The sequence below is a fragment of the Salvelinus alpinus genome, chromosome 11, assembly GCF_045679555.1.
Source record: "Salvelinus alpinus chromosome 11, SLU_Salpinus.1, whole genome shotgun sequence".
In the NCBI taxonomy this organism is placed as follows: domain Eukaryota; kingdom Metazoa; phylum Chordata; class Actinopteri; order Salmoniformes; family Salmonidae; genus Salvelinus; species Salvelinus alpinus.
Window position 1 is genome coordinate 45645347 of NC_092096.1, and position 27193 is coordinate 45672539.

The window sequence follows — 27193 nt, forward strand, 5'->3', positions numbered from 1 at the left end:
GCCACTACTATTAGCTGTCCTCCCCTCAGCAGCCTCCTGTGGTGGTAATGAATGTGTGCACGTGCCAGCATGTGTACATGTGTGTACAAATATTTTTTCATGGTTATTTATGTATGTGTGGGGGTGAGCACAGCTGCAAGTGCATGGTTACATATGCAATCATTTTGGGGCGCGGAAGGTAGCCTAGTGGTTAGAGCGTTGGGCCAGTAACCAAAAGGTTACTAGATTGAATCCCTGAGCTGCCAAAGTAAAAATCTGTTGTTCTGCCCCTGAACAAAGCAGTTAACCCACTGTTCCTAGGCCGTCATTGTAAATAAGAATTTGTTCTTAACTGACTTTCCCAGTTAAATAAAGGTTAAATAAATAAAGTACAAATGTGTGCATGTTAGGCCTAGTGGTCTGGATCGGGCTCCCTGAGTAACCTGCATATCATTGTAGGAGTGAAGGTGCTTTGCAGTATTTTGCGTCTCCCACGCATGCCTTTGACAAATTTACGGTTCAGCCGGGGGGTAGTCCACCACAGCCCATCAATCAAAAGTCCTTGGAATCTCTCTAAACAGCTATCTATTACCGCCAAACCACAGCTCTCTCTCTGGGTAGAGGGGAAATCACCACACTCACACGTACTGTGGCCCTGTTAAACCAGGCTTTCCAGTGGCTCCTCGTTCCTCGCTAATGGCTAAATACGTTCCCAATTCCCTTTCCGCTCCCTCTGGCAAACTGCTGTAATTTCCACACGTGGCTTTAATGGCAAAACTGCAGCCTATTCTTTTTTACGGATGTTTCCGCTTGAATAATCGGGGGAAAAATAGCCGATTAAAGGGCTCCATCATAACGAGAGGCAACAGATCATGCATTGTGAAATTACTCTCCCCCCTCTCTCTCTGATTTGGAATGTGTAATTAAAGAAATCTGTGTAGGCACAAATCCTGACATTGTCGGATCTGTTTGACAGCTGCCCTCTCATACGCATTGGAGAGAGAGAGTGAAACAGAGACAGAGAGACAGAGACAGAGTGAAACAGAGACAGAGAGACAGAGAGACAGAGAGACAGAGAGAGAGAGAGAGAGAAACAGAGACAGAGAGAGAGAGAGAAACAGAGACAGAGAGAGAGAGAGAAAGAGAGAGTGAAACAGAGACAGACACAGAGAGAGACAGAGAGAGAGACAGAGAGAGAGAGAGAGAGAGAGAGCGAGAGAGAGCGAGAGAGAGCGAGAGAGAGAGTGTCTTGTCCGACAGACAGCACAGATAAACTTTCCCGCATTGACGTCACCCAACCCCTGTCCTTCACTAATTAGCAACACTTATTATTAGTCAATATTCATATTAAATATGACTGATGGTGAGGAGAGGGCAATTAATTAGCAGGCAAATTATGATGAATGAAATGGATGTGACCCCCGAGAGGGCGGGCCTGGAATATTTAGGGGATGGGGCGGTCATAGTGAGGATCTGATGGTTGCCATATAAACATCTCATCAGTGGGGTGATGCCAACGGTGTGTGTGTGTGTTCTGTAGGTGTTTCTGTGAGAGAATGGGCATCTGTGTGAGTAAGGGTTGTCCCTCTCTGTGTATGTGCGAGATAAACCGTGTGTGCTTGTGAGTGTATGCCTGTCTGTCTTTAGCGGGAGCAGTTGAATCTGGTCAGCTACCCACTAGCGGAAACATTTTGTTTTGTGTGTGTGTGTTACGTGCCTGTCGGCATGTCAATATTCCGCAGCGGCGGTCGGATGGGCACTTAGTGCATTGCACCATTAGAATCAAGGCCTTGGCTCAGTTTCAAGTGGAAAAGCCTAGGCGTGAGAGTATTTTCACCTCTCATTGGAATCTTTCCCCCTCATCTACCATAACATGTACTACATGAAAGCCTAAACAGCAACACACTCATACGTCAAAGCAGACAAAGTGAGTGAGTGAGTGAGTGAGTGAGTGAGTGAGTGAGTGAGTGAGTGAGTGAGTGAGTGAATGAGTGAGTGAGTGAGTGAGTGAGTGAGTGAGTGAGTGAGTGAGTGAGTGAGTGAGTGAGTGAGTGAGTGAGTGAGTGAGTGAGTGAGTGAGTGAGTGAGTGAGATAATGGGAGAGAAAGAGAGAGAGAGAAAGAGAAAAATAAAGAGGGACAGAGAAAAAGAAAGAAAGAAAGAGAAAAATAAAGTTTAGAGAGCGAGATAAAGAGAAAGGTGGAAAAAGCGTCGACATGGGAAGAGAGAATGTGTGAGCGAGGACATTCACTATCACCTATGCTAACGCATTTAGATAAGGAGAGACCAGGGGTGGTGGTGGCTCCATTCTGGGGATGGAGTGAAATAAGCAAAAAGTCATAGACGTGACCTTGGGGCCACTTCACTGAGAAGAAAGCTTTACACCATTAACCCCTCTGCAGCCCCTAGGTACTCCCTGCTGACATGTTAATGCGCTGTACTGGGATCAGTGAAATGTGCCTCCCCACGCCCCTGTGGCCCCCCCAGACTGAGACAAAAGAACAGGCCCCAGGCCAGTTGTCAACCACCCCCTCGACACAGTGGTATGGAGAGAGAATGAAAAGTGTGAAGGTACTATCTATCGTAAATGGACACACACACTAAAGTACATACAAACATATACTCATGTGAACACACACAAGCACACACTCACAGATGTACGCACAGACACAGGCAAACATTTCCTTCCCCTCCACACACAGCTTCAAGAATGTTAGGGCTTTTACGACCTTCAGCCACGGTAAGAGGCCTCCCTCAGAAAAGGCCATATATCCAGCCATAGGCAGAGGGGCCTTTGACGTTTTAAGGGGAGGCATCGGGCCCTGATACAATCAGGTGTTGTCTTGCTCTTCCCAACTCTCCCAGTCTCTCTGCATTTTCCTACGTTTCCTCAGATTTTCTCCACACATAAGAAAAAGCTGCACCCATAACCTCAGCCGAGGAGCCTGCATCTGATATGCAGAACTCGGTCGATGCAGTTATTATTATATTTAGTTAATAAGGTTGCTAAAAACGATCTCCACGAGCGCGTCCGGAGGTACGTTCGGCTCAGGAGGATATCCGCTAAACCCCCCTGATCCGGGGTCTGTTAATTGGCGGTGAGGTTGTTGTCACACATCGGACTAATTAGCCCAGCATAGGTTATTAAGCCGTTAATGGATTGAATGTGATCCCTCTACAACCAAACCGACAAGGGCTTTATTGCAGCTCCTCCACTCCTGCAGCTCCTAGTGAAGGGTTGGGATTCCTAACATTTCAACTGACATTCCAATGCCTTGTCTTGGATGGTGATATGGGATATGTTGATGATTTTGCTTGTGCCATACTGTATAAGTAGAGCATACAGATCAGTATAAAACCACTAGATAATACAAGAGTTAGACTTCATATCCCAAAAGAGAAAAGTCTAGTACAGAACACCCCTCCTCATCCAACCCCTAACTAGCCATTCAAATGACCACTGTGGGAGTTTGCTGCCAATGGACCCCTACTGTATCTCAGGGGGCTGGCCTCAATGAACCTCACAACATAGCTCACACTGACCTGGAGGGAAAAGCAAGTGAATGTCAGCAAAGGGCCCTGGCCAGGACTGAACAGCTGCATGATTTGTCCCATAACTATCTTGTGCATTCCATAACAAATCATGGTCTTACTTCTTGATAGTTCATGGCTGCACATCCCAGATAACGAGCCGATTTTCACACTCACAGGCATCAAAAAGACAAACGTGGATTGTTCAACCTTTTTTCATCCGTAACATCTTACGTACTAATGTTCTAACATTGATCATCCGTTTTGACATACCCACCAAAACACGACCCTTTACTCTCAGAGGAATAACTATGTGACGGTAAAGCATATCCATTCAAGACAGTGACCAAAGCCAAGCATCCCAAAGGCCCAATCTATTAATTGCACAGTCACTCTAGTGATGTCACGCATTGTTACAGGGTGCATTGGTATATAAAGGAGTGATCCGCTTTAGCATATGCCAACATGCTAAACGTTGTGCCAAGCGTAAGCCGGGGATACGCAAAACAGCTGGCATTGTGTTCGGCTCACCGGCTGATCCCAGCATCAAAGCCATGCTAGACTGTGTGAAACCTGGCCGTTTGTGTTCTCTTAATGGGAGCATCCAGCTTAAATCAGGCTTTATATTCCATATTTGGTGGACAAATATGCCAAACCTGAGGTAAAATCTGTGGGAATTCCGTTCCATTTTGGTTTGAATTAGGTGGGTATTGTAAACGGGGAAAAAATATATTTGTAGTCTTTCTTCGGTGGACAAATATGCTGAAGAACTTTGGAAATTGGTCCGAACTTTGTATGGTACTGTGGATGGCCAAATTACAGCAATCCATAGCCAGGCTAATAGTGTCCAATAACGGACTACCAGGGGCTTTCTACTAGATAATAGGGCAGGACGAATACAGTACTGCGATAGTCGTTGGTACCGTGGCAAGGAAACAAAACATGAAGTAGGTTGGAAAGAACATGTTGGAAAGAACATCATTATGTTGTTATCCAGAGTCACATTTATTTATTTTCCAAGCTATAGCACACAATATTTTACATCCAGCAGGTGTTTGAAGGACCAAAGGATTTAGTGTGCTTTGTGTTACATTTTCTGCCATGAAAAATATATTGCGATACTGGTATCTTCACAGCCCTACTAGACAAACAAGCATTCCCAGCATAAATGGTGAGTGCCCACAGTGTCTTATGGAGTAATTACATGGTAATTACAAAGAGACGATAAGAACGAGAAGCACAGACAGTTTGTAGAGTACCGTACTTCTACCGGAGAAAATGATTACTACTGATTATTCATCTAGCATAGCAAAAGCCCTGGTAGCACAAATCATCTCGGATGGCCACGATAACATTGTGTTTAATTACGTTTCCATGGTCTTGTGATCAGATTGCGTGCGACTAAACCACAGGTTTGTAATTAGACACCGTTGATGAGGAGGGTTTAAATCAAATCAAATATAATTGTATTTGTCACATGCACTGAATACAACAGGTGTAGACTTTACAGTGAAATTATTCCTTATGAGCCCTTTCGCAACAATGCAGAGATAAAATGTAAGAAAAGATTTTATAGTAACACAATTAAATAACAATAACGAGGCTATATACAAGGAGTACCGGTACCAAGTCAATGTGCGGGGGTACAAGGTAGCTGAGGTAATTGAGGTAATATGTATATGTACAGTAGGTAGGCGTAAAAGTGACCAGGCAATCAGGATAGATAATAAACAGAGTAGCAGCAGCGTATGTGAAGAGTGTGAAAGTGTGTCTATGTGTGAGTGGTATCAATATGCATGTGTGTGTTTTGTGTTTGTGAGCCTATGTAGTCAGTGTAGTATGTGTGAGTGTGAGGGTAGAGTCCAGTGAGTGTGCATAGAGCCAGTGCAAAAAAAAGGGTGTCAATGAAAATCGCCCGGTTAGCCATTTGATTACCTGTTCAGGAGCCTTATGGCTCGGGGTAGAAGCTGTTCAGCAGTCTTATGGCTCGGGGTAGAAGCTGTTCAGGAGCCTTTTTGTCCCAGACTTTCTGCTCCGGTTCCTTTTGCCATGCGGTAGCAAAAATAATGACTTGGCTGGAGTCCATTTTTAGGGCCTTCCTCTGACACGCCCCAGTGATGTACCGGACGTACCACCCTACTTTTTTATCAAATGGCGCTGGGGGGAATAACAGCCATTTTACGGGCTCCTGAAAAGTTGTGATATTTGGTATATTTTTGGGCGCTGATCGTTTTTTTGTAATAATTACAATGTCAGTAGTTTCATTCTCCCTTATTTAATGTAATTCTGGGGAAATATGTTATCGTGTAATACATGGGTGTGTGTGAGGGGTGTGTGTGATTGTGTGTGTGTGTGTGTGTGTGTGTGTGTGTGTGTGTGTGTGTGTGTGTGTGTGTGTGTGTGTGTGTGTGTGTGTGTGTGTGTGTGTGTGTGTGTGCGTGTGTGTGTGTGTGTCTGTGTGTGTGTGTTGCGTGTGTGTTACATGCAGAAGTACAATGACAACATGAGGGTATGACTATGAGTTTAGTAGGAAGTGGAATGGACGCAATTTAAATCAAATTACCATGCTGGCAAATTAAGCAGTGGGATTTAATTTGAACTGTTGTAAAAATGCTAATTTCAGCACAACCTGAAAGCCCATATGCAAATACAACCCTATTTCACAATAATTCATATTAGGGGAGGCATGCATAAAACACACGATGTACAACTACCTGGCATCAGGGAAAATGCATTATCATTAGCCCTTAGTCTGGCTAGGAGGTGCTACTCAGTGTGCTCACATGATCCTCTGTGTGTGTGTGTGTGTGTGTGTGTGTGTGTGTGTGTGTGTGTGTGTGTGTGTGTGTGTGTGTGTGTGTGTGTGTGTGTGTGTGTGTGTGTGTGTGTGTGTGTGTGTGTGTGTGTGTGTGTGTATTCCTATGTGTGTGTACGTGCCTGCCAGTAGTCCTATAAATGTGTGGCTCTATGGATGAATACATATCCCAGAGTGCATCGAGGTAATGACCATTGACATTAACACTCCACGAAAATATGTATCATATTATTCCATCCAATATTCTAGAATCTATTCACACACACTGACTCTGACAGCCATCTGAATGACACAAAGACGTGGTCGAGCTTGAGCCCTTTGATAACACCCGTGATGACTGCCTCTTTCATATCAAATAATTACACTATGGGAAAGCCTGTTCCTCACAGTGTACTGAGTAATTATATTGCACATTATGTTCGCTGCAGAGCCGTGCACAATTTGACCTCTGCATGGAAACCCGCTAGTCTGCCTCCTGATTCGAGTTGAGCCCTCAGAACCGCTGCATGAAGACACGCTAGTCTGCCCCCTGATTCGAGTTGAGCCCTCAGAACCGCTGCATGAAGACACGCTAGTCTGCCCCCTGATTCGAGTTGAGCCCTCAGAACCGCTGCATGAAGACACGCTAGTCTGCCCCCTGATTCGAGTTGAGCCCTCAGAACCGCTGCATGAAGACACGCTAGTCTGCCCCCTGATTCGAGTTGAGCCCTCAGAACCGCTGCATGAAGACACGCTAGTCTGCCTCCTGATTCGAGTTGAGCCCTCAGAACCGCTGCATGAAGACACGCTAGTCTGCCTCCTGATTCGAGTTGAGCCCTCAGAACCGCTGCATGAAGACACGCTAGTCTGCCCCCTGATTCGAGTTGAGCCCTCAGAACCGCTGCATGAAGACACGCTAGTCTGCCCCCTGATTCGAGTTGAGCCCTCAGAACCGCTGCATGAAGACACGCTAGTCTGCCCCCTGATTCGAGTTGAGCACTCAGAACCGCTGCATGAAGACACGCTAGTCTGCCCCCTGATTCGAGTTGAGCCCTCAGAACCGCTGCATGAAGACACGCTAGTCTGCCTCCTGATTCGAGTTGAGCCCTCAGAACCGCTGCATGAAGACACGCTAGTCTGCCCCCTGATTCGAGTTGAGCCCTCAGAACCGCTGCATGAAGACACGCTAGTCTGCCCCCTGAAATTATCTCTCTCTCTCTCTAAAATATGGTCCCCTATTCTCTTTATAGTGCACTTCTTTGGACCAGGGAGCATAGGTGCACTATAAAGGGAATATGGTGCTATTTGGGTCGCAAGCCTGTGTGTGAAGGAGAGTGAGAGAGATAGAGAAGTTTGGGCACGTAAACAGATTGTTTACAGAGATCCGGTGAAGCCTGTCGATAGTTACTTGAGGCGTTAAAAGAGGAGCATTCACTCCACTGGAGTACGACACGCCATCAGTAGAGATAATCAATTCAACCAGCATTAGGCCACAGGGTGACTTAAGTTCCCTCCCGATTGGCTCCCTATTTCCTATATAGTGTAGTCCACAACTTTTGACCAGGGCCCCTTAGAGGGATGGGTTTAAGAGGTATTTAAAGCAGCATGTATCAATGATCAATAATGATCAATGGATGGTCAATGCCAGCGAGTTTAAGAGCACAATGGGAAAAATGTCAGAGGGCAAACAAACAAGCACGAAGGCAAAACCATTAGAGACCTCTATCAACCTCTAGGACTTATTGTGTTTTGTTCTGTGCTGTTCGGTGCTGTTTGGTAGCTCTTTGCATTTCATGTTGCTAATGAATCGCAGAGCTGTTTAGTCTCCTCAAACCAGTAGCTCTGTCCCAAATAGGACACCGTTCACTACATTATGTTCTTCTTGCCTTATGGGCCATGGCCAAAATAAGGTGCCATTTCAGACACAAACCATGTCTAATCTTCATCATCCTAGACATTGTTCAACCAGGCACAGAATAATTGCTTGCCGCCACCACTGCTTCTCGCTCTCTCTCTCTCTTCCAGGCTCACCAGGGACAATTATTATTGTTCCTGGTGAGCCCTGGTATACCCTCCTTCAATAGTCCTGAACCCAATTTGCCACACAAATTAACCATCCAGGGTTTGGAGAAAAGGAGAGGGAGAGGAAGAGAGAGACAGCGAGAGAGTGAGAGAGAGAGAGAGAGAGAGGTTCTGGAGGTAAAACAACAGAAAAACCACAAACATAGTCACAGTCCTATGCCAACAAAGGGCCCTTTCTATCCATGCCTAGTATCCACATATTAACCGAACAATGCATTGCCATATAGCATTCGCCCGTGTTAGCATCGTTAGCGCAAAAACCCTTCCTACGTGTGTGCGTGTCCTGTCCGGGGACATTTGATACTCTTTTTTCCCCGCCTTTGCGGGAGAGGTTAGTGCAGTCAGCCGGGCATGGACACACAGGACTGGCTCCAAGGATGGTGCCATCTGTTGAGCAGGCAGAGTCAGCCATTTCCGCCCTCTCACGTGTCTCATATCCTCCGCCATATCCCTTAGCATGCGGGGCTAACACACCCCAGTTGGGCAAACGCACTGCACTGACAGAGGCAGGCAGCTTCCCTTCTTTCTCTAGGGGGTTTTAGAGGGTTAAAGTGAGGCGGTGGGTGGTGGGCGGGGGGGTTATTCCGTCGTTATTTTGATCTTTCCTCTCACGGCTAGAGTGGTATTGGGGAGAACCCTGGAGCTGAGCTGAGCAGCTGAAGTGTTTATGCAGATGCAGTGGCACACTAGAGAGGGAAAATACAGGGATGCAGTCGCTTGTCTGGGGCTAACGCACAGGCACAAAAAGGGACAGAAGGAAGGGACGTGGGAGGAAAGGATAGAGGGAGAAGGAATATCCGCAAGAAAGGGTCCAACACAACAAAGAATATAATACATACTTAAGCTGAGTATTAAAGCTGGATAAAGCTGAGAGAAGAATATAGCTGGATCCCTTAGAAAATATGTAATACTTCAAGATGGTTTGGCTTTACTTGGCTCTCTGTGCACTCACACCTCAGCTGGCAACACTGGCCTGTCATACAGCCCCCGATCCCCAACCCCCTGTCTCGTGCGTTACTCAGTCATTGCTAGACAGCTGTCGCCTTCCCTCACGGTGAATTTGTTTTGGCTTGGAGGTGATGAACCAGCACAGCTGTCCAAAGGGCTATAAGAGCAGCTGTTAGCACGCAGGCCGTAACAGGGAGAGAAGGGAAGGTGGGGGGTAGGGTTAAAGGGGTTGGATGGCCAAGTGTACTTGTGGTTGTCTCATCGGTAACATCTGTGCTCAAATTCACCCCTGGAATGTCCACTGGCGACTCAAGATTGGATGTCTGGTAGTTGGCTTTATTTTATTTTATATGTCACATTTGTCACCTCAACTATGTGTACATGGCAACATCCACCATTTTGAGTTCATGCCTTGTTGCATGGTCTATTCTTTTTCCAAAAGATTGATAGTTGTGCTCAATAGAAAGCACATCAAAAGCTGCTATGATTATGATGGTAAAGTCAATAAAAACCAGAATCATTGATACACAAAATTCTCACCTAAATTGAAAAACAACTTTTCCATTCATCTTTCTCCCACAGTGACATGCCATGGGATGGAGTATAGAGCATGAAACAGATTGCAGGGAACGTTTCTCAACCACAAAGTTTCAAGTCTCGCCCATCAATTTAACTTTTGCTATTCCCTCGTCTATGACCTTGGGTGAACGCTCCGTCTTCCAAAGATATTCAAGCTGAAGAGTGAGATTCCCGCGGTGTGACCGGTGTAATAAAACTTTGATTCACATGCACCTGCTTCCTGGAACTTAGTGATTCATGGGAAGTAGTGTTAACCAGGGAAAATGGAGTGGGAGAAACTCTATTGGAGTCTGAAACTACTGTCACACTGCTGTCACACCTCAATGGAGTGTGAAACTACTGTCACACTGCTGTCACACCTCAATGAAGTCTGAAACTACTGTCACACTGCTGTCACACCTCAATGGAGTCTGAAACTACTGTCACACTGCTGTCACACCTCAATGCTCAGATTTCAATTCCAATTCAACGTATTTTCGTGGTGGAAATGTCATGTTTACAGTGCCTTCAGAAAGTATTCCTACCCCTTGACTAATTCCACATTTTGTTGTGTTACAGCCTGAATTCAAAATTGATTCAATAAATAATCATCTCACCCACCTACACACAATACCCCATTATGACAAAGTGAAAAACATGTTTTTAGCTATTTTTGTAAATTTATTGAAAAATAAATACAGAAGAATCCCACTTAAATAAGTATTTACACCCCTGAGTCAATACTTGTAGAAGCGCCTTTGGAGGCGATTGCAGCTGTGAGTCTTTCTGGGTAAGTCTCTAAGAACTTTCCACACCTGGATTGTGCAACGTTTGCCATTATTCTTTTCAATATTCTTCAAGCTCTGTCAAATTGCTTGTGATTATTGTTAGACAACCATTTTCAGGTCTTGCCATGGATTTTCAAGTAGATTTAAGTCAAAACTGTAACTCGGCCACTCGGGAACATTCACTTTCTTCATGGTAAGCAACTCCAGTGTAGATTTGGCCTTGAGTTTTTGGTTACGGTCCTGCAGAAAAGTGAATTAATCTCCCAGTGTTTGGTGGAAAGCAGACTGAACCAGGTTTTTCTCTAGGATTTTTCCTGTGATTAGCTCCATTCCATACATTTGTTTGATCCTGAAAAACTCCCCAGTCCTTAACGATCAAAAGCATACCCATAACATGATGCAGCCAATATGGAGCGTGGTACTCAGTAATGTTTTGTATTGGATTTGCCCCAAACATAACACTGTATTCAGGACAAAAAGTTAATTGCTTTGCCATATTTTTTTGCAGTATTTCTTTAGTGCCTTGTTGCAAACAGGATGAAACAAGGGACTTGCCGGAGAGGAGGGAAATCCCCGAGCAGTTTCCTTCCTCTCCAGCAACTGAGTTATGAAAGATGCCTGTATCTTTGTTATGACTGGGTGTTTTTTTTACCCATGTACCAATAGGTGCCACTCTTTGCAAGGCATTGGAAAACCTCCCTGGTCTTTGTGGTTGAATCTGTGTTTGAAATTCACTGTTCAGCTGAGGGATTTCAGAGATAATGGTATGTGTGGGGTACAGAGATGAGGTAGTCATTCAAAAATGTTAAACACTATTATTGCACAGAGTGAGTCCATGCAACTTATTATGTGACTTTCACTCCTGAACTTATTTAGGCTTGCCATAACACAGGGGTTGAATAGTTAATGACTGAAGACATTTCAGATTTTCATTTTTTATTAATTTGTACACATTTTGAAAAACATAATTCCATTTGGACATTTTTGAGATATCGTGTGTAGACCAATTCCCAAAAATCTAAATGTAATCAATTTTAAATTCAGGCTGTAACACAAGAACATGTGGAAAAAGTCAAGGGGTGTGAATACTTTCGGAAGGCACTGTTTATCTACGGTTGTTCTTTGGGTCCCAGATATGGATAGTTATCTCCATATTGGATTAGAATGTAGGGGCATGGACATGGCCTTGTACTCACCAGGGTGTTGGGTGGAGAGAGGGAGATAGAGGGAGAATGCATGGAAGTGTGTGTGAGTTGGTGTGTGTAATAACACTTGACACTTAGATATCATAAGACCACTTATAAGAGACATCTTTCTTCCCTACAAGGGCGCAAACAGAGGACAAAGAGTGACGAGAGAGAAGTGACACTTACTTTCGGCATTGGCGAGGAGGAGGAGAAGACCCAGGACGAGCAGCACGGGTCTGGCTATGTGCATCATGGGACAGCTTGGCACCAGCATGCTTTGGCAGCCTCAGTGGTCTGATTTCTCAGATGCAGGATATTCACAGCCTGTGGGGGGAGGGGAGAGAGAGCGAGAGAGAGAGAGAGAGAGAGAGAGAGAGAGAGAGAGCGAGAGAGAGAGAGAGAGAGAGAGAGAGAGAGAGAGAGAGAGAGAGAGAGAGAGAGAGAGAGAGAGAGAGAGAGAGAGAGAGAGAGAGAGAGAGAGAGAGAGAGAGAGAGAGAGATGAAATAAAATAAAGCGGTTTGGCTTCATGTACTTTATCTATCTAGTGCAGATTTGTGACATACCCACACAGACTCAGTAGGTTCTGACAGCTAAAGAGGAGAGAGGGTGATATGCTCGCAGGCTATATTCTGGCACTTCAGAACATACATTAGTGCTCGCACATACACACACGGATGGAAGGGCACACGTGCTCTAATCAAATATACTGTGTGTAATAAGAATATCTCTGAACTATTCACAGACATTCAACATGCTAGCAGCGGAATGCTAACCTGTTTAGCCTACTCTGGGTGACTAACTCAAACTGTCCCCAGAGAACCATACAGCTAGCCATTCAACTCACAGACATTTGACATTTTGGTAATTTAGCAGACACTCTTATCCAGAGCAACTTACAGTAGTGTAAGGAAAGAATTCATCACACTTTTTCTCTGTACTGGTCCCCCAGGGGAATCAAACCCACAACCCTGGCGTTGCAAGCGTCATGCTCAACCAACTGAGCCACACGAGACACAGCACCTAACCTCTGCTCTCGTTCTTTATTGAGTTTATGGTGAGACGGTTAAGAGAAGCCTGTAATAGATTGGTGGATTTCTCTCCAGACAAGTGCTATCCACTGACTATGGAGTGATAAAATGCCACCATTGCTCTTAGTACCCTTAAAACCATTCAGCTCATATTTATGCCCCGTCTTACACCACTTAGCCAAAGCTTTAATAGCTTCAAGTGTCTTCAAAAAAATTAGGACCAACAACAAAAAAGAGTGCAACACATCTATACATTTTGATGGAGTAAGCTACAGTAGCATTAGTACATGCTAGCAACACCTCCTTTATCAAGCGCTGCTTGGAGTACACATCAAATCTATGACAGAGTATACTCTTAGAAAAAAAGGTGCTATCAGGAATCTAAGAGGATTCTAGAGCTGTCGTCATAAGAGAACCCATTTTGGTTCCAGGTAAAAACCCTTTTGGTGCCAGGTGGAACTCTTTTGGGTTCCATATAGAACCTTTTGTGGTAAGGGTTTTACATGGAACCCGAAAGAGTTCCACCTGGCACCAAAAGGGTTTTTACCTGGAACCAAAATGGGTTCTTTAAAGGGTTCTCTTATTGGAAGTTCTACCTGGAGTTCTAACAAAAGAGTTCTACCTGGAACAAAAAAGTGTTATTCTAGGGGGACAGCCGAATAACCCTTTAGGAACGCTTTCTTCTAAAAGTGTAGGCTAGGCTCGGCTCGTGTTTGCGCTCATGTTTGCCACCCCTTCCTTTATCAAGAGCCACTATGTGGATGGGGAAAATCGATGTGACAAAGCATGATAGCATTAGCAAGTAACCCACTCGATTCCACATCATCCATTTGCTAAATCCAGGTCTTGATCACTGGTGACCGATATGTTGTGGTTTCTGAGATGTAAAACCCTTTCCAGGCATTGTAAAGACCTAATAATCGATGTAGATCAGAGATTAAAATGTGTTTTTGGAATGCACCCAAACTGACTAAGTGAACTTGTCGGAGGTAAACTAAAACTGGGAGTCGTCAGATGGACACATCATTTGACCTCTGACCTCTTTTACAGTTTGACATTTAGCGGATTAGCACCGAAGGCTAGTTGACAGATAGCATCACCCATTTGCACATCAGCCACACCACAGGCCTAGATATGGCACTGTTTACCCACACAAAAGCATTACAGGAATCACATAATCCCTTTACGTATGGGGCTTGTTCACCCGGCTATTTATCTGATGATTTATAAACAAATAAAACATCTAGAAAACCCAAAGCTCAATCAGTGGGGTAGACGATGACAAAGTACCTAATTTCCCTGCTACCCGTCTCCCCTTCCTTTCTCTCCCCCTGCGGGATAACTTTTATTCCTTTGACTGTAAATGGCAGAAAAGACAGGGAGATAGTGCACCTGTCACATTCGATTTGTATCATGGGGAGATAGACAGGACTACCTGTCTCAGAGCGCTGTGAGGCCGGTGGCGTCCGCGGTACGCGTGGCAAACTGAATCAATTTGAGGCAATCTCAACCAACGCACCCGCACCCACACCCACACACACACACACACACACACAATGGCTCACGTGCACACACACACATACGAGCACACACAAACAGATTTTCCGCATGACTAGAGTATTTATAGTGTATTTCATTCCATTACACTGTGTAAGGACAGGGTTATCACTGAAAGTGTAATCCATAGTAAGCAACGGCATTACACAAAGCTCTTCTATTCAAGGTCACTGACGTCTTCTCTGACTTTTGCCTTGCATGCATGTGCAGTAGCCATCCTTCCAAAGTCGGGGTTGATAGCCTTTAAGTTAATTAATGTCGTGTGAACTTCCACAATGACATGACATTAGGAGTCCTCACTATACACAGTACTCAGCAGACCTCCCTTGCTCCCTCCACCGCCCTCCACATGCTGATAGAGAGAAACAAAGCCATCTGCATGTTTTGTAAGCACCAACCATGGGAGAGGAAGGCTGTGCCATCCATGTGAACACAAGCACCCCTAATGTGAACAAAGTAGCTGACAAAATTGGACAATGGCTACTCTGGTGTCGTATGTGGACTTTTGTTCCAGCATTAAGGTCTTGTCACAGAATACAGTCAAAGGGAGTAGGCAGGGTAGGCAAGGTGCACTTAGTCACCCTCTGAACAGCATGTCTGTAGCTAGAATGGTGCAGCCTGTTGGCAGTGTGTATGATAGTACCTGCATGCATGTGTGTATGTGGGTGCGTTCATGTGTGGGTGTGTTTCCTACAGGGCTGAGCTCTAACCACCAACTACAGCAGCATCGCTGGCGTTACCCAACGCACACTGCTACCTCAGATATTACCTCTGACCTTCGACACAAAAGCTTTTGTTCCCTAATATGGCCGCTGTGTTTCATGTGTCAGTTCAATTTCACACATACAGCGATGCTGATGCTTCCCTTGAACATTTATTGCCGGGGAAAAAAAGAGTGAAAAAATATTGTCCTTTCTTTCCAAGCCTCTCAGCGGTATTATTGTGTTAGTATTCAGCGGTTTTCCATTCAAAGAGCCGGGTTGTGATAGGATCATGCATTATTAAACAAAAGGCCGACAACATGCACAATGTTAATTAGAAAAAGGGGACGATATTGCCAGGCAGTGTCGGAGGAGAGAAAGAAAGAAAGAGAGAGAGAGAGGGTTGGTGAGTTATCGTTTGTTCTCCCCTGATTCTTATCACTCCCTGAGAGGTTGATAGAGGGGGGAAACAATGAAGAGAGGGATTCTCTATAGAAAGGATTGCCTGTTTTGTGTCTTCTACTATTGCATGTGGGAGTTCTGTGTTTCAAACAATGACTGACAATTTAGATTCCGAGCTTTTTGATAGTGCTGTGTGAACTACCAAACAGTGTTTGATCGAATAAACTTTTGCTCATTGTTGTTCAAACGTCTTGAGATGGGTGTTGATCGTTAAACAGAAGCTAACAGGAATCCCTTGTCATCTATTTCAACGTAAATAACCATCATGCTGGGGTGGTCATGACCCTGAAGGCATGCTGTTAAAGTAGCTAATGCCATCTGTGATGGGACATTCTTTGTTAGCGTGCTATCATAGCATGCTAGTATATCCACAATATAACACAAATTGATGGGAACCAAATGCTAACATCAGTATCTTATGGATGCAACTGTTTTTAACAAGTTTGGTCTGGGATAAAAAACTAAACAATAACCCATAACCAACCTTCATAACCGACTCATCTTTCGTGCGCCTTGCCTCAGTTTTGCTTCAAATAAGTCCATTGGGTTTCAAGAGGGCTCTTTATGTTTGTGAATAACATGCAATGCCTTGCCCATCTTATAAAATGGATTGCATGGAAACTGTTGTTGTTCTCCCCAAAAAATGCCCACAAAAATACCAGGCACGACTATTAAGTCAACCCCTTCCTTAATTGTGTCCACACACGCAAAGACAGAACTGCCACAAGGAATTGGTGCAAAACAAATACCGTTTTTGCCTTTGATGAACTGTTCCCTTTCCTTGTTTGGTCAGGGGTAAACAATACAGTCATTACATAATCCCAAATCATAACTAAAACTTGGCAGGTTCCTTAAAATTTTTACTCCAACAACGTAAGGCTATATCTCAGGAGTTTTGAACAGTATCCTCCAGATGCCACACAAGAGGTAAGAGTCAAGCGCTCAAGGACTCTATCCGGCTTAATTAAGGCAGAACCGCTGTACCGTGAAAGAGCGCTCGCCCACCGATTTCAACCGCAAGGTCAAATGGCATAGGGCATCGTGTACCCATCCCTCACCCTCCACGTCTACCCGTTTCAACCATGTTTCCACAGTGGAGAAATATGACTTTAATAGAGTTCAAGTTTGCATGAAGCGGCATTTACATCCACTCAAGATTCCCTCGGGGTTATTGCTATGTGTCACATGATTGGAGTTATAGAATGTATCCCGTTGGAACCCTCAACAGAGGCATAAGTCCCCCTAGCAACCGTCCGCCCCCCTGTCAAAAAGGGTGTGGGCTAAGTCAGAGTGGCAGCCCATGAGCTCGGGATGCTGGCTGCACCTATTACGCATGACACATGCAGTAGTCTTTAATCTTACCTCTTTCCGCTCATCTCTCTCTCTCTCTCGGTCTCTCTTTCTCTCTCTCAAAAGTCTCCTTCCTTCCATCTTCTTCCATGACCTGCTTCAATTTTCTCTTCCCCTCTCTTTCACAATCATTCTTCTGCCCTTCTCTCTCTCTTTTCTCTCTCTCTCACTCGCTCATACCTCCTGTCACCGTCCTTTTCTTTCTTTCCTTCCCTCCATACATCTCTCTCTCTCACAAAGGGGCGGTTTGATTTAAGACTAGCGTCAGGACCGTTTCTCACGCATCGCCACCAGATCAGTAGGCATGTGTAATAACATTCCTCAAGCTAAGCTATGCCCTCAAGGGCAGCCTCCACATGAAAGCTTCTGACAACCGCAGCTTAAAGGAGTTTATTTGTGAAACTTATTTACTTTTCTCCAACCTCCTTCCGACCTCAGTCAAACAAGCCTCTGACGGTCATATGTAATGTTTTCAGAGATGCTCGTCCCACCCGAGTTCCTCTGTTGTCTCCCTGTTTATTAGAACGTTGCCGGTGTCTGTTTATGTCAAGGCTTACAAGCTAGCAAGCTAACATTCTCTATAGCATCCCACTCTTTGTTGTTATGAGTGACGGGTTCTGATGACATTTCTTTGTTATGAGTGACGGGTTCTGATGACATTTCTTGCGCCAGTAATTGGGTTTAAAAGCACCTGCTGTTGCTGGAACAAGGAAGTGGCAGTATCTTTTCCCCAGGTGTGGGTACAGGAAATGCCAAAGCCATTTCACCTCTGCAGTCTCGCTTTTGTTCAGGAGTTTGAACTTTGAGAAGCCTCAAGGGAGATTTGTTTGTTTACCTAATCACCAAAGGTCAATGATAATTAGGTGCATATATATTTTTAAGGGTTGCTTTATTACTGCCAAGTTGCTATCTGTGACTAGATCTTAGCAGGGCGAGCTTAACTGAATTCAACAGTTTTAACAAGCTGGTGTTTCATAGCTGCAAGAAAAACTAACAATGGAACAGAGGCCAAGTACATATATTTTCAGTTTACTATAGTGATCCTATGTGAATTCAGCCCACCTACCATGTCCTTGTCCAAATAGTTATCTCATCAATACTAGACCTACCATGTCCTGGTCCAAATAGTTATCTCATCAATACTAGACCTACCATATCCTTGTCCAAATAGTTATCTCATCAATATTAGACCTACCATGTCCTGGTCCAAATAATTATCTCATCAATACTAGACCTACCATGTCCTTATCCAAATAGTTATCTCATCAGTACTAGACCTACCATGTCCTTATCCAAATAGTTATCTCATCAGTACTAGACCTACCATGTCCTTGTCCAAATAGTTATCTCATCAATACTAGACCTAACATGTCCTTATCCAAATAGTTATCTCATCAGTACTAGACCTACCATGTCCTTATCCAAATAGTTATCTCATCAGTACTAGACCTACCATGTCCTTGTCCAAATAGTTATCTCATCAATACTAGACCTACCATGTCCTTGTCCAAATAGTTATCTCATCAATACTAGACCTACCATGTCCTTATCCAAATAGTTATCTCATCAGTACTAGACCTACCATGTCCTTATCCAAATAGTTATCTCATCAGTACTAGACCTACCATGTCCAAATAGTTATCTCATCAATACTAGACCTACTATGTCCTTATCCAAATAGTTATCTCATCAGTACTAGACCTACCATGTCCTTATCCAAATAGTTATCTCATCAGTACTAGACCTACCATGTCATTGTCCAAATAGTTATCTCATCAATTTGCCATCAGCATACCACCCTGCATCCCACTGCTGGCTTGCTTCTGAAGCTAAGCACGGTTGGTCCTGGTCAGTCTCTGGATGGGAGACCAGATTCTGCTGGAAGTGGTGTTGGAGGGCCAGTAGGAGGTGACCTTTCCTCTGGTCTAAGAAAATATCCCAGTGATTGGGGACAATACCCCCTGTAGGGGGCTGTCTTATGGATGGGCTGTTAAATGGGTGTCTTGACTCTCTGTGGTCAATAAAGATCCCATGTTAACACTGGTGTCCTGGCTAAATTCCCAATCTGGCCTCCATGGCCACCTAATCATCCCCAGCTTCCAATTGATTCATTCATTTACATTTACATTTAAGTCATCCCCCCTACTATTCCCTAAGTCGTTGTAGTAAATGAGAATGTGTTCTGAGTCAACTTAAATGGTAAAAAGAAAAATAGACCTACCATGTCCAAATAGGTATCTTATCAATACTAGACCTACCATATCCTTGTCCAAATAGTTATCTCATCAATACTAGACCTACCATGTCCTTGTTCAAATAGTTATCTCATCAACACTAGACCTACCATATCCTTGTCCAAATAGTTATCTCATCAACACTAGACCTACCATATCCTTGTCCAAATAGTTATCTCATCAATACTAGACCTACCATGTCCTTGTTCAAATAGTTATCTCATCAATACTAGACCTACCATATCCTTGTTCAAATAGTTATCTCATCAACACTAGACCTACTATGTCCTTGTTCAAATAGTTATCTCATCAATACTAGACCTACCATGTCCTTGTTCAAATAGTTATCTCATCAATACTAGACCTACCATATCCTTGTCCAAATAGTTATCTCATCAATATTAGACCTACCATGTCCTTGTTCAAATAGTTATCTCATCAATACTAGACCTACCATATCCTTGTCCAAATAGTTCTCATCAATAATAGACCTACCATATCCTTGTCCAAATAGTTATCTCATCAGTACTAGACCTACTATGTCCTTGTCCTAATAGCAATCTCACCAAACTAGCTAGCACTGTCTCTCTCTCACACTTCCTCTATATTTTAACCTGTCCCTCTTTTCTTCTCTTATTTCTCTCACTTTCTTTCCCTCTCTTACCCACATTATATCTCCTCTACCTCTTTTTACCCTTCCCTCTCCCTCTCTCCCCCGCCCTCCTCTACTCCTCTATCTCAGTCTTAGAGCAGCTGTTCAGATGGATGGTCCCCCAGTACACGACCCTGACCAACAGACTGGTGAGTGATTATCCCAGTGCCCTTATGGGCTGCTCCGCTGCACACTGGCATACAGAGTCACACACACACACACACACACACACACACACACACACACACACACACACACACACACACACACACACACACACACACACACACACACACACACACAACACAAACGCAAAGTCACACGTCATACACACGCACACACACGCAAGAACACACACACAGAGGCCATGTGCACGTGGAAACACACACACGTGCACACACACACACAAACACACACACAAGGTTACTCAGAACTGGTAAGCTTCAGGGACACAAGGGTGGTGAATAGCATCATCACAACACACAACTGTCTGTTTTTCAATTGACCTTGATGACATTGGCCAACACATGGTTAAATCAATCCCATAGAAAACTTTAATGCCTTTTCAATGGGACAATGATAAAAGCATGGCATACATAAGCTCTTGCGGGCCGATTGTCAATAGCTTGCGACTTCCCTTCTGCAATCTATTGAAATCTTTTTTTCTCCTCTTCTTAGGGTTCCCCCATGCACTCACGGGGCCGTGTGTTTGTTTGCTGTTGTGGTGAGGCCGATTTGGAAGTGCATAGTGTTTTGTGCTCGCGTCGCCGCCGTCGATTGAAGGACTCTTCTGTATGAGCGCCGTGTTTCACAGGGAAAGAAACTCATTACCGTACAAATGTGCAGCATCTCAAGAACCCATTGTGTGTGTTTGTGTGTCTGTGTGTGTGTGAGAGAGAGAGAGAGAGAGAGAGAGAGAGAGAGAGAGAGAGAGAGAGAGAGAGAGAGAGAGAGAGAGAGAGAGAGAGAGAGAGAGAGAGAGAGAGAGAGAGAGAGAGAGAGAGAGAGAGAGAGAGAGAGAGAGAGAGAGAGAGAGGGAGAGAGAGGAGAACAGAACAAGGGTGGAGAGGGGATGATAGAACTGGGCACACTATAGCAGTCTGGAGGTGTCGCTTCCCAGAGTGGTGTAGACGTTCCTTGGTCTCGTGTATCACAAGAGTCAGTGGCATTGTTCCAGGGCGTCAGTGTATCAGTCGGGGCACTAGCTCTGGTCCAGGGCGTTATGTTAACCACTATTGCTTGTGCAGCTAGCTAGTACACGCTAGCTAGTACTCATCAACTGACTTGCCTAGTAAAATACATTATTTTTTAAATACACACCAGCTAGGCTAGCTAGCTAGTACACTCTAAATAGCTAGTACCTACACACTAGCTAGCTATCTCGTACAACACTAGCTCTAGTACACACTAGCTCTAGTACACACTAGCTAACTACCTAGCACACACTGGCTAGTACCTACACTACATGTCCAAAAGTATGTGGACACCCCTTCAAATTAGTGGATTTGGCTATTTCAGCCCACCTGTTGCTGACAGGTCTATAAAATTGAGCACACAGCCATGCAATCTCCAAAGACAAACATTGGCAGTAGAATGGCCCGTACTGAAGAGCTCAGTGACTTTCAACGTGGCATTGTCATAGGATGCCACCTTTCCAACAAGTCAGTTTGTCAAATTTCTGCCCTGCTAGAGCTGCCTCGGTCAACTGTAAGTGCTGTTATTGGGAAGTGGAAACGACTAGGCGCAACAACGGCTCAGCCGCAAAGTGGTAGGCAACACTAACTCACAAAATGGGGCTGCCGAGTGCTGAAGTGCGTAAAAATCGTCTGTCCTCGGTTGCAACACTCACTAGCGAGTTCCAAACTGCGTATAGAAGCAACGTCAGCACAAGAACTGTTCGTCGGGAGCTTCATGAAATGGGTTTCCATGGCCAAGCAGCCACACAAGCGAGGTCCATACAGAAAAATGGTTTGTTGAGATCAGTGTGGAAGAACTTGACTAACCTGCACAGAGCCCTGACCTCAACCCCATCAAATACCTTTGGGATGAACTGGAACGCCGACAGCGAGCCAGGCCTAATCACGCAACATCAGTGCCCGACCTCACTAATGCTCGTGGATGAATGGAAGCAAGTCCCCGCAGCAATGTTCCAACATCTAGTGGAAAGCCTTCCCAGAAGAGTGGAGGCTGTTATTGCACATAAGAGGAGGAACAACTCCATATTAATGCCCATGATTTTTGAATGAAATGCTTGATGAGCATCTCATACTTTTGGTCATGTAGTGTATCTTATAATCCTATATGTAATTTCACCCCCTATGCTGTTGGTGGCGGTAATGCACCATTCTCTCTGGCACGATTTTGACATCCTGTCTGAGCTTGTATGTCTCACAACATCTGTGGCGTGAGAAGCTATCTGCTGCAGCCAGACCCTATTGAACAAATGAGCCATGGTTGGAGTATGAGAACGTGATCTTCTGTTCACACACAGCGCCTCTGCACCATACACTCTTGGCATCTTGACATCTACCCCACCACCCAGCCACGGTCTGTGGGAGGATGAATAATATCACTTCCGAGACAGGAGAGTGGAAAGAGAAGAGAGGAGAAGGGAGAAAGTGAGAAAGAAAGGGATGGGGTAAAGAGAGAATATAGAGGGAGAGAGGATGGAGAGGGAGATGGAGAGTGAAAGGAAGGGATAGAGAGAGAGCGAGGGAGGGAGCCAGGGAGGGATAGAGAATGGAGAGAGAGACACAGAGAGAGAGAGGGAGGAGAGAAAGGGAGGAAGGCCTAGAGGTAGAGAGACCATTCCCACCCCCTGCCCTTGCACTCGTGCAGTTTTATGGAAAACCCAGAAGCCATGAGAGTGGGTGTGCTTCTCTGAATAGACAAAACAGCATTCCTCTGTGACTAGTGTGGCATTCTGGCAGAAACCAACAGAGCCCGCTCTTACAGAAAAACCACTGCAATTACATACTTCATAAACTAGACCCTAATGCACAATGCCGTTTTCATAGCTTCACAACAATCACTCCTTATCTCCCATACAACCAGTTCACTGTGAATATCAAGGTATTTTGCCACGGTGACATCTTAGCAGCTTTTGTACCAAGCAGGCTTGTTTAAGAAACGCACTAGTTAAGCAAACACAGATAATGTAAAAAAAGACCGCTTAAGGCGTACACACTACGCTCAAAGGGCAATGTTGTGATTAAAATGCCTAGAAGCTCCCATTATCTAAATGCTAATTTGCTGTGATGTACCCTGAGCTAAATGTAACGTTACATTATATGTGCGTGACCTATTGCACTATGGCAGGGAGGGTGTATCCGTCCGCCCATATCCACCCCATTAGCTTAGCACAAATGTGTTCCATAATATACCGGTAGTGGCGTGGCTAACATTTCTACCTCCCATAAGGACGCGCGATAGGTTATCTCATCTTGATGTTGTACCGGCAGCACTTGGCCTGATTAAATGCTGTGTGTGTTTTGCACATTCTTGCCAATACGGTTGTTTCATGCCCAACTCCCAAGAGGCTAGAAACAAATGCTTATTGGTCTATGAAAAACAGCACAAGTCTGCTACTGAAAACAATAGCCAGGACGCATTAGCAAAACACGAGCTTATCAGAGCCTGTTATGTGAAAATACAGCGCTGCCAAAATGGCTGCTGACTGGACATCAAATATTATCACAGATATTGGACGACTTTGCTGAATAAGCAGCAAAGCAATGAGGCAGTGTTGCTCTTTTCGCTTGCTTACATTTTGGATAATAGGGTTGAAACGTGTTTCAATATTTTGCTGGACCCATTTGTTTAGAATCCTATGCTTTGATATGCGTTTTCCAGAGTAATTTCACTGAAAACACAATATTTCTGTATGATTTTGGACCTCATTTGGTCAAACGTTAGCTACGCTAAGCTACAGTTCCCACAGACCGTGGGAGCAAAATGTGCTTCCTAACTTATGGGCCTAGCACTACAAACATTAAGATTGAACACCGGCAGGAGAGAACCATTATAAACAGGGCAAAAACAATTAATGTGTGTTGACGTGACATTATTACAATGAACCCGTCCTCCTATAGCTCCTCCCACCAGCCGCCACTGTAATGTACATTTCTACACTTTAAATAATTTTAGATGTGGTTGTACAGATGCCAGTTGAGTGTTTGCTTTTGAAACAAGATAAGCACTACCAATCTTCATCTTGTGAGTCATATTTGCAAAACCAGCACATTTGAAAGGAACGTTTGATAAGTGCCTCTTCCTACACCGCCATTTCTCCATTTACCAAGGGAACGCTGGCTGTTTGCTTATTTTCTTCTCACTTGAACATAGATTGTGAGGGAGCAGTGTATATTCAATATGCAAATATTAACATTTGATTAACTTCCTCAAAAGACCTACAACCAGAGAAATAATGCCAATTTTCTCACAGGCGCATACTCTTTTACGCAGTTTTATAAACTGTACAAACCCTCTCTCAAACACTCAGACACACACAGACGCGCACGCACGCACACACACACACTCAGACACACTCAGACACACACACACTCAGACACACTCAGACACACACACACTCAGACACACACACACACACTCAGACACACACACACACACTCAGACACACACACACACACACACACACACACACACACACACACACACACACACACACACACACACACACACACACACACACACACACACACACACACACACACACACACACACACACACACACACACACACACACACACACACACACACACACACACACACAGACAGGTCTGATAGTGCATCATCCCAACTGCCATAGCCTCCTTTCCAAGAGTTTAGGTTTCCATTAACAGACTGTCTACGCCTTATCATTATAATGGCTGCCTGTGCCAAAGAGAGCATCTGAGGCTCCCATTGGTGGAACCCAGCCCCACTCTACCTGCCCATGTGGTATCTGAATTGAGATCGGACCCAGGAGCAGGGGATTAACTACTACAGTATTACATATTGAAAGTCTCAATTAGGATCTTTAAATAAGAGTCGCTGCCAGTGAAATTTTGCCACTGACGTACTACAGGGAAAAGGTGTGTGTGTGTGTGTGTGTGTGTGTGTGTGTGTGTGTGTGTGTGTGTGTGTGTGTGTGTGTGTGTGTGTGTGTGTGTGTGTGTGTGTGTGTGTGTGTGTGTGTGTGTGTGTGTGTGTGTAGCCACTGATTTGCAGAGGCTGCCTTGTTTCAATGTGACAATAGGCCTGAAGCGTTTGTTTACAGTACATTGCCGTCGTTTAGCAGAAGCTATTTTTCAGGGCAACTAACAAGGTCAACCACGTACAGTGCAGTAGGCCTCCAATATTGAGAGAGTCTATTGCTGTAGTAGGGACCCACGAGGGCTGTAATTACCGCTTCATGTATGACCTTTTCTGTGATGGACTGTTATGTTACGATGAGAGAAATGACTCAAGTTCATGGAGGTAACTACTGTGTGACGTGTCTGTTCAATCGTCTATTATCATCCACATGCGAAGTTGACTCATGACACAACACCAAACATTCCAAAAAGGTTGCTCCACAGTTCAGAACTTTGCACACACACTGTTGTTTTAGTTGGCAGAACTCGCTTGTTTCTTGTCAGACTACGAGCAAACACTGACATTAACGAGCTATACATTCTCTCGTTCAATAATGCAGCCCAGCGTTGTGATGTATAGCCTTTCAACTTCTCCTTTTGTTTCATGTGAGGGAAAGCGTTGTTGTGTTTACGGTTGACCGTACCCCCGCGGTCAACCCCTGCTATTTAGTCGGTGGAAATTAGCCGAGAAAAGGTGCACTTCTGCTAATGCCATGCAAATTCTGCTCTTCTTGTGTGATAGAAATGCTGCCTCTTTCCCCTTGTCTCAAGACTGCAATACAGTTAGACATAGACGGCATAGACAGCATACTGCGTGGAGTGTTAGTAATACTGTACGTTGGAAGCTAGGCGCAGTCAAAACATTTTCCCTCTGCTGTTGAAACCGCATAAACACATCATCTCACAGCATCCCTGACAAGTCCTTCAAACCCTGACAAAAGACAGCTAGCAAGCTAATGATGCCAACATTTTCAGACTTCGAAGTGTCAGCCACAGCCATTGGCAGAGCCGCAATCAAAACAAATCTGTCAGAAAAGTGAGGGAGGCACTACAGGCAATGTATTTAGTTATATACAGTACCAGTCAAAAGTTTGGACGCACCTTATCGTTCAAGGGTTTTCCTTATTTTTACTATTTTCTACAATCTAGACTAATAGTGAAGACATCAAAACTATGAAATAACACATATTGAATCAGGTAGTAACTAAAAAAAAAGTGTTAAACAAATCAAAATGTATTTTAGATTTTAGTTTCTTCAAAGTATCTCCTTTGCCTTGATGACAGCTTTGCACACTCTTGGCATCCAAAATGTTAAGGGTGGAATTCATTTGTCAGGGTCCTCCCTCAGTCCACACCAGTAAAACGGTAAGATTCTCAAACATAAAGACCACCAAAGCAGAAAGTTAATTGCTAACGATCAATCTACCTCATGTTTTTGGCATCCACTTCTCACACTCTTCTTTCAAAGGAACAACAAACAACAGTTGATACCAACTGGCAGTTAAGACGGTTGATACGGGTAGACCTAGAACTTGTACACACACATGCAGAGACCTCTGTGACAATGGCTGGGTAAGGAGAGGGACAGTGTGAGAATGCTTGATCCCCGGATCTTTCCCCTGTAGCAGAGTATCTTTGGGGGAGAATAAACAGTCTGCAGTTTGCTGATGAACAATTTGACCTGATTTTTCGGGAATCCCTCCACTAAAGACCCTGTCTTTCTCTCTCTATTCTTTATCTCACTCTGGGATTGTCAGAAAAGGGAGATCTCAGGAGGTCATTGGGGGCATTGGCCAGTCGCTGGCAGTTAGCCTGCGTGTGATTGAGGTGTCACTAAATGGCTTGCAGCAGCATTGGGAAAGCTAACTGGTGGCTATTGAAATGGATTGGGACCGCTAGCAGCTGGTAACTGCTACTGCGACTAAACTGTCCCTCCTCCAGGGGAAGAATAAACATTCAAAGACGGGGACTGGTGTTAAGAAGATGCCAAGGTGCTCAGGGGCATAGTGACACTGACTTCACAAGTCTTGGATGATGTCCTTGCACCCTGTTGGCCACGAAAAATAAGAATATATTACGTTTTTAGTGAGGAGGAGGCCGAGAAACAAACAAGCAAACAACCAAGTCTTCTGTGCAGTGTGTGCTCCTTTGAGAACTGCACAATTAGAGTTGAGATGTGAAAACTGGGAACAGAACCTAATACAGC

At 44.5% G+C, this 27193-nt stretch overlaps 1 protein-coding gene across 33 annotated transcripts in view; it reads right to left on the reverse strand.

Moving 5' to 3' along the window:
* The window catches only part of LOC139534247 (receptor-type tyrosine-protein phosphatase delta-like), a 393734-nt gene that overhangs the window by 152326 nt on the left and 214215 nt on the right, over positions 1-27193 (reverse strand). For 32 of the 33 annotated variants that reach the window (XM_071333216.1, XM_071333215.1, XM_071333245.1 and 29 more), the window contains one exon: positions 12054-12191. In XM_071333216.1, the coding sequence (XP_071189317.1) occupies positions 12054-12141 (88 nt within the window). In that variant the 5' untranslated portion in view covers positions 12142-12191. Of the gene's footprint in view, positions 1-12053; positions 12192-16978; positions 17089-27193 lie in introns of those variants that run through there. The other variant, XM_071333218.1, reaches the window with a different exon arrangement.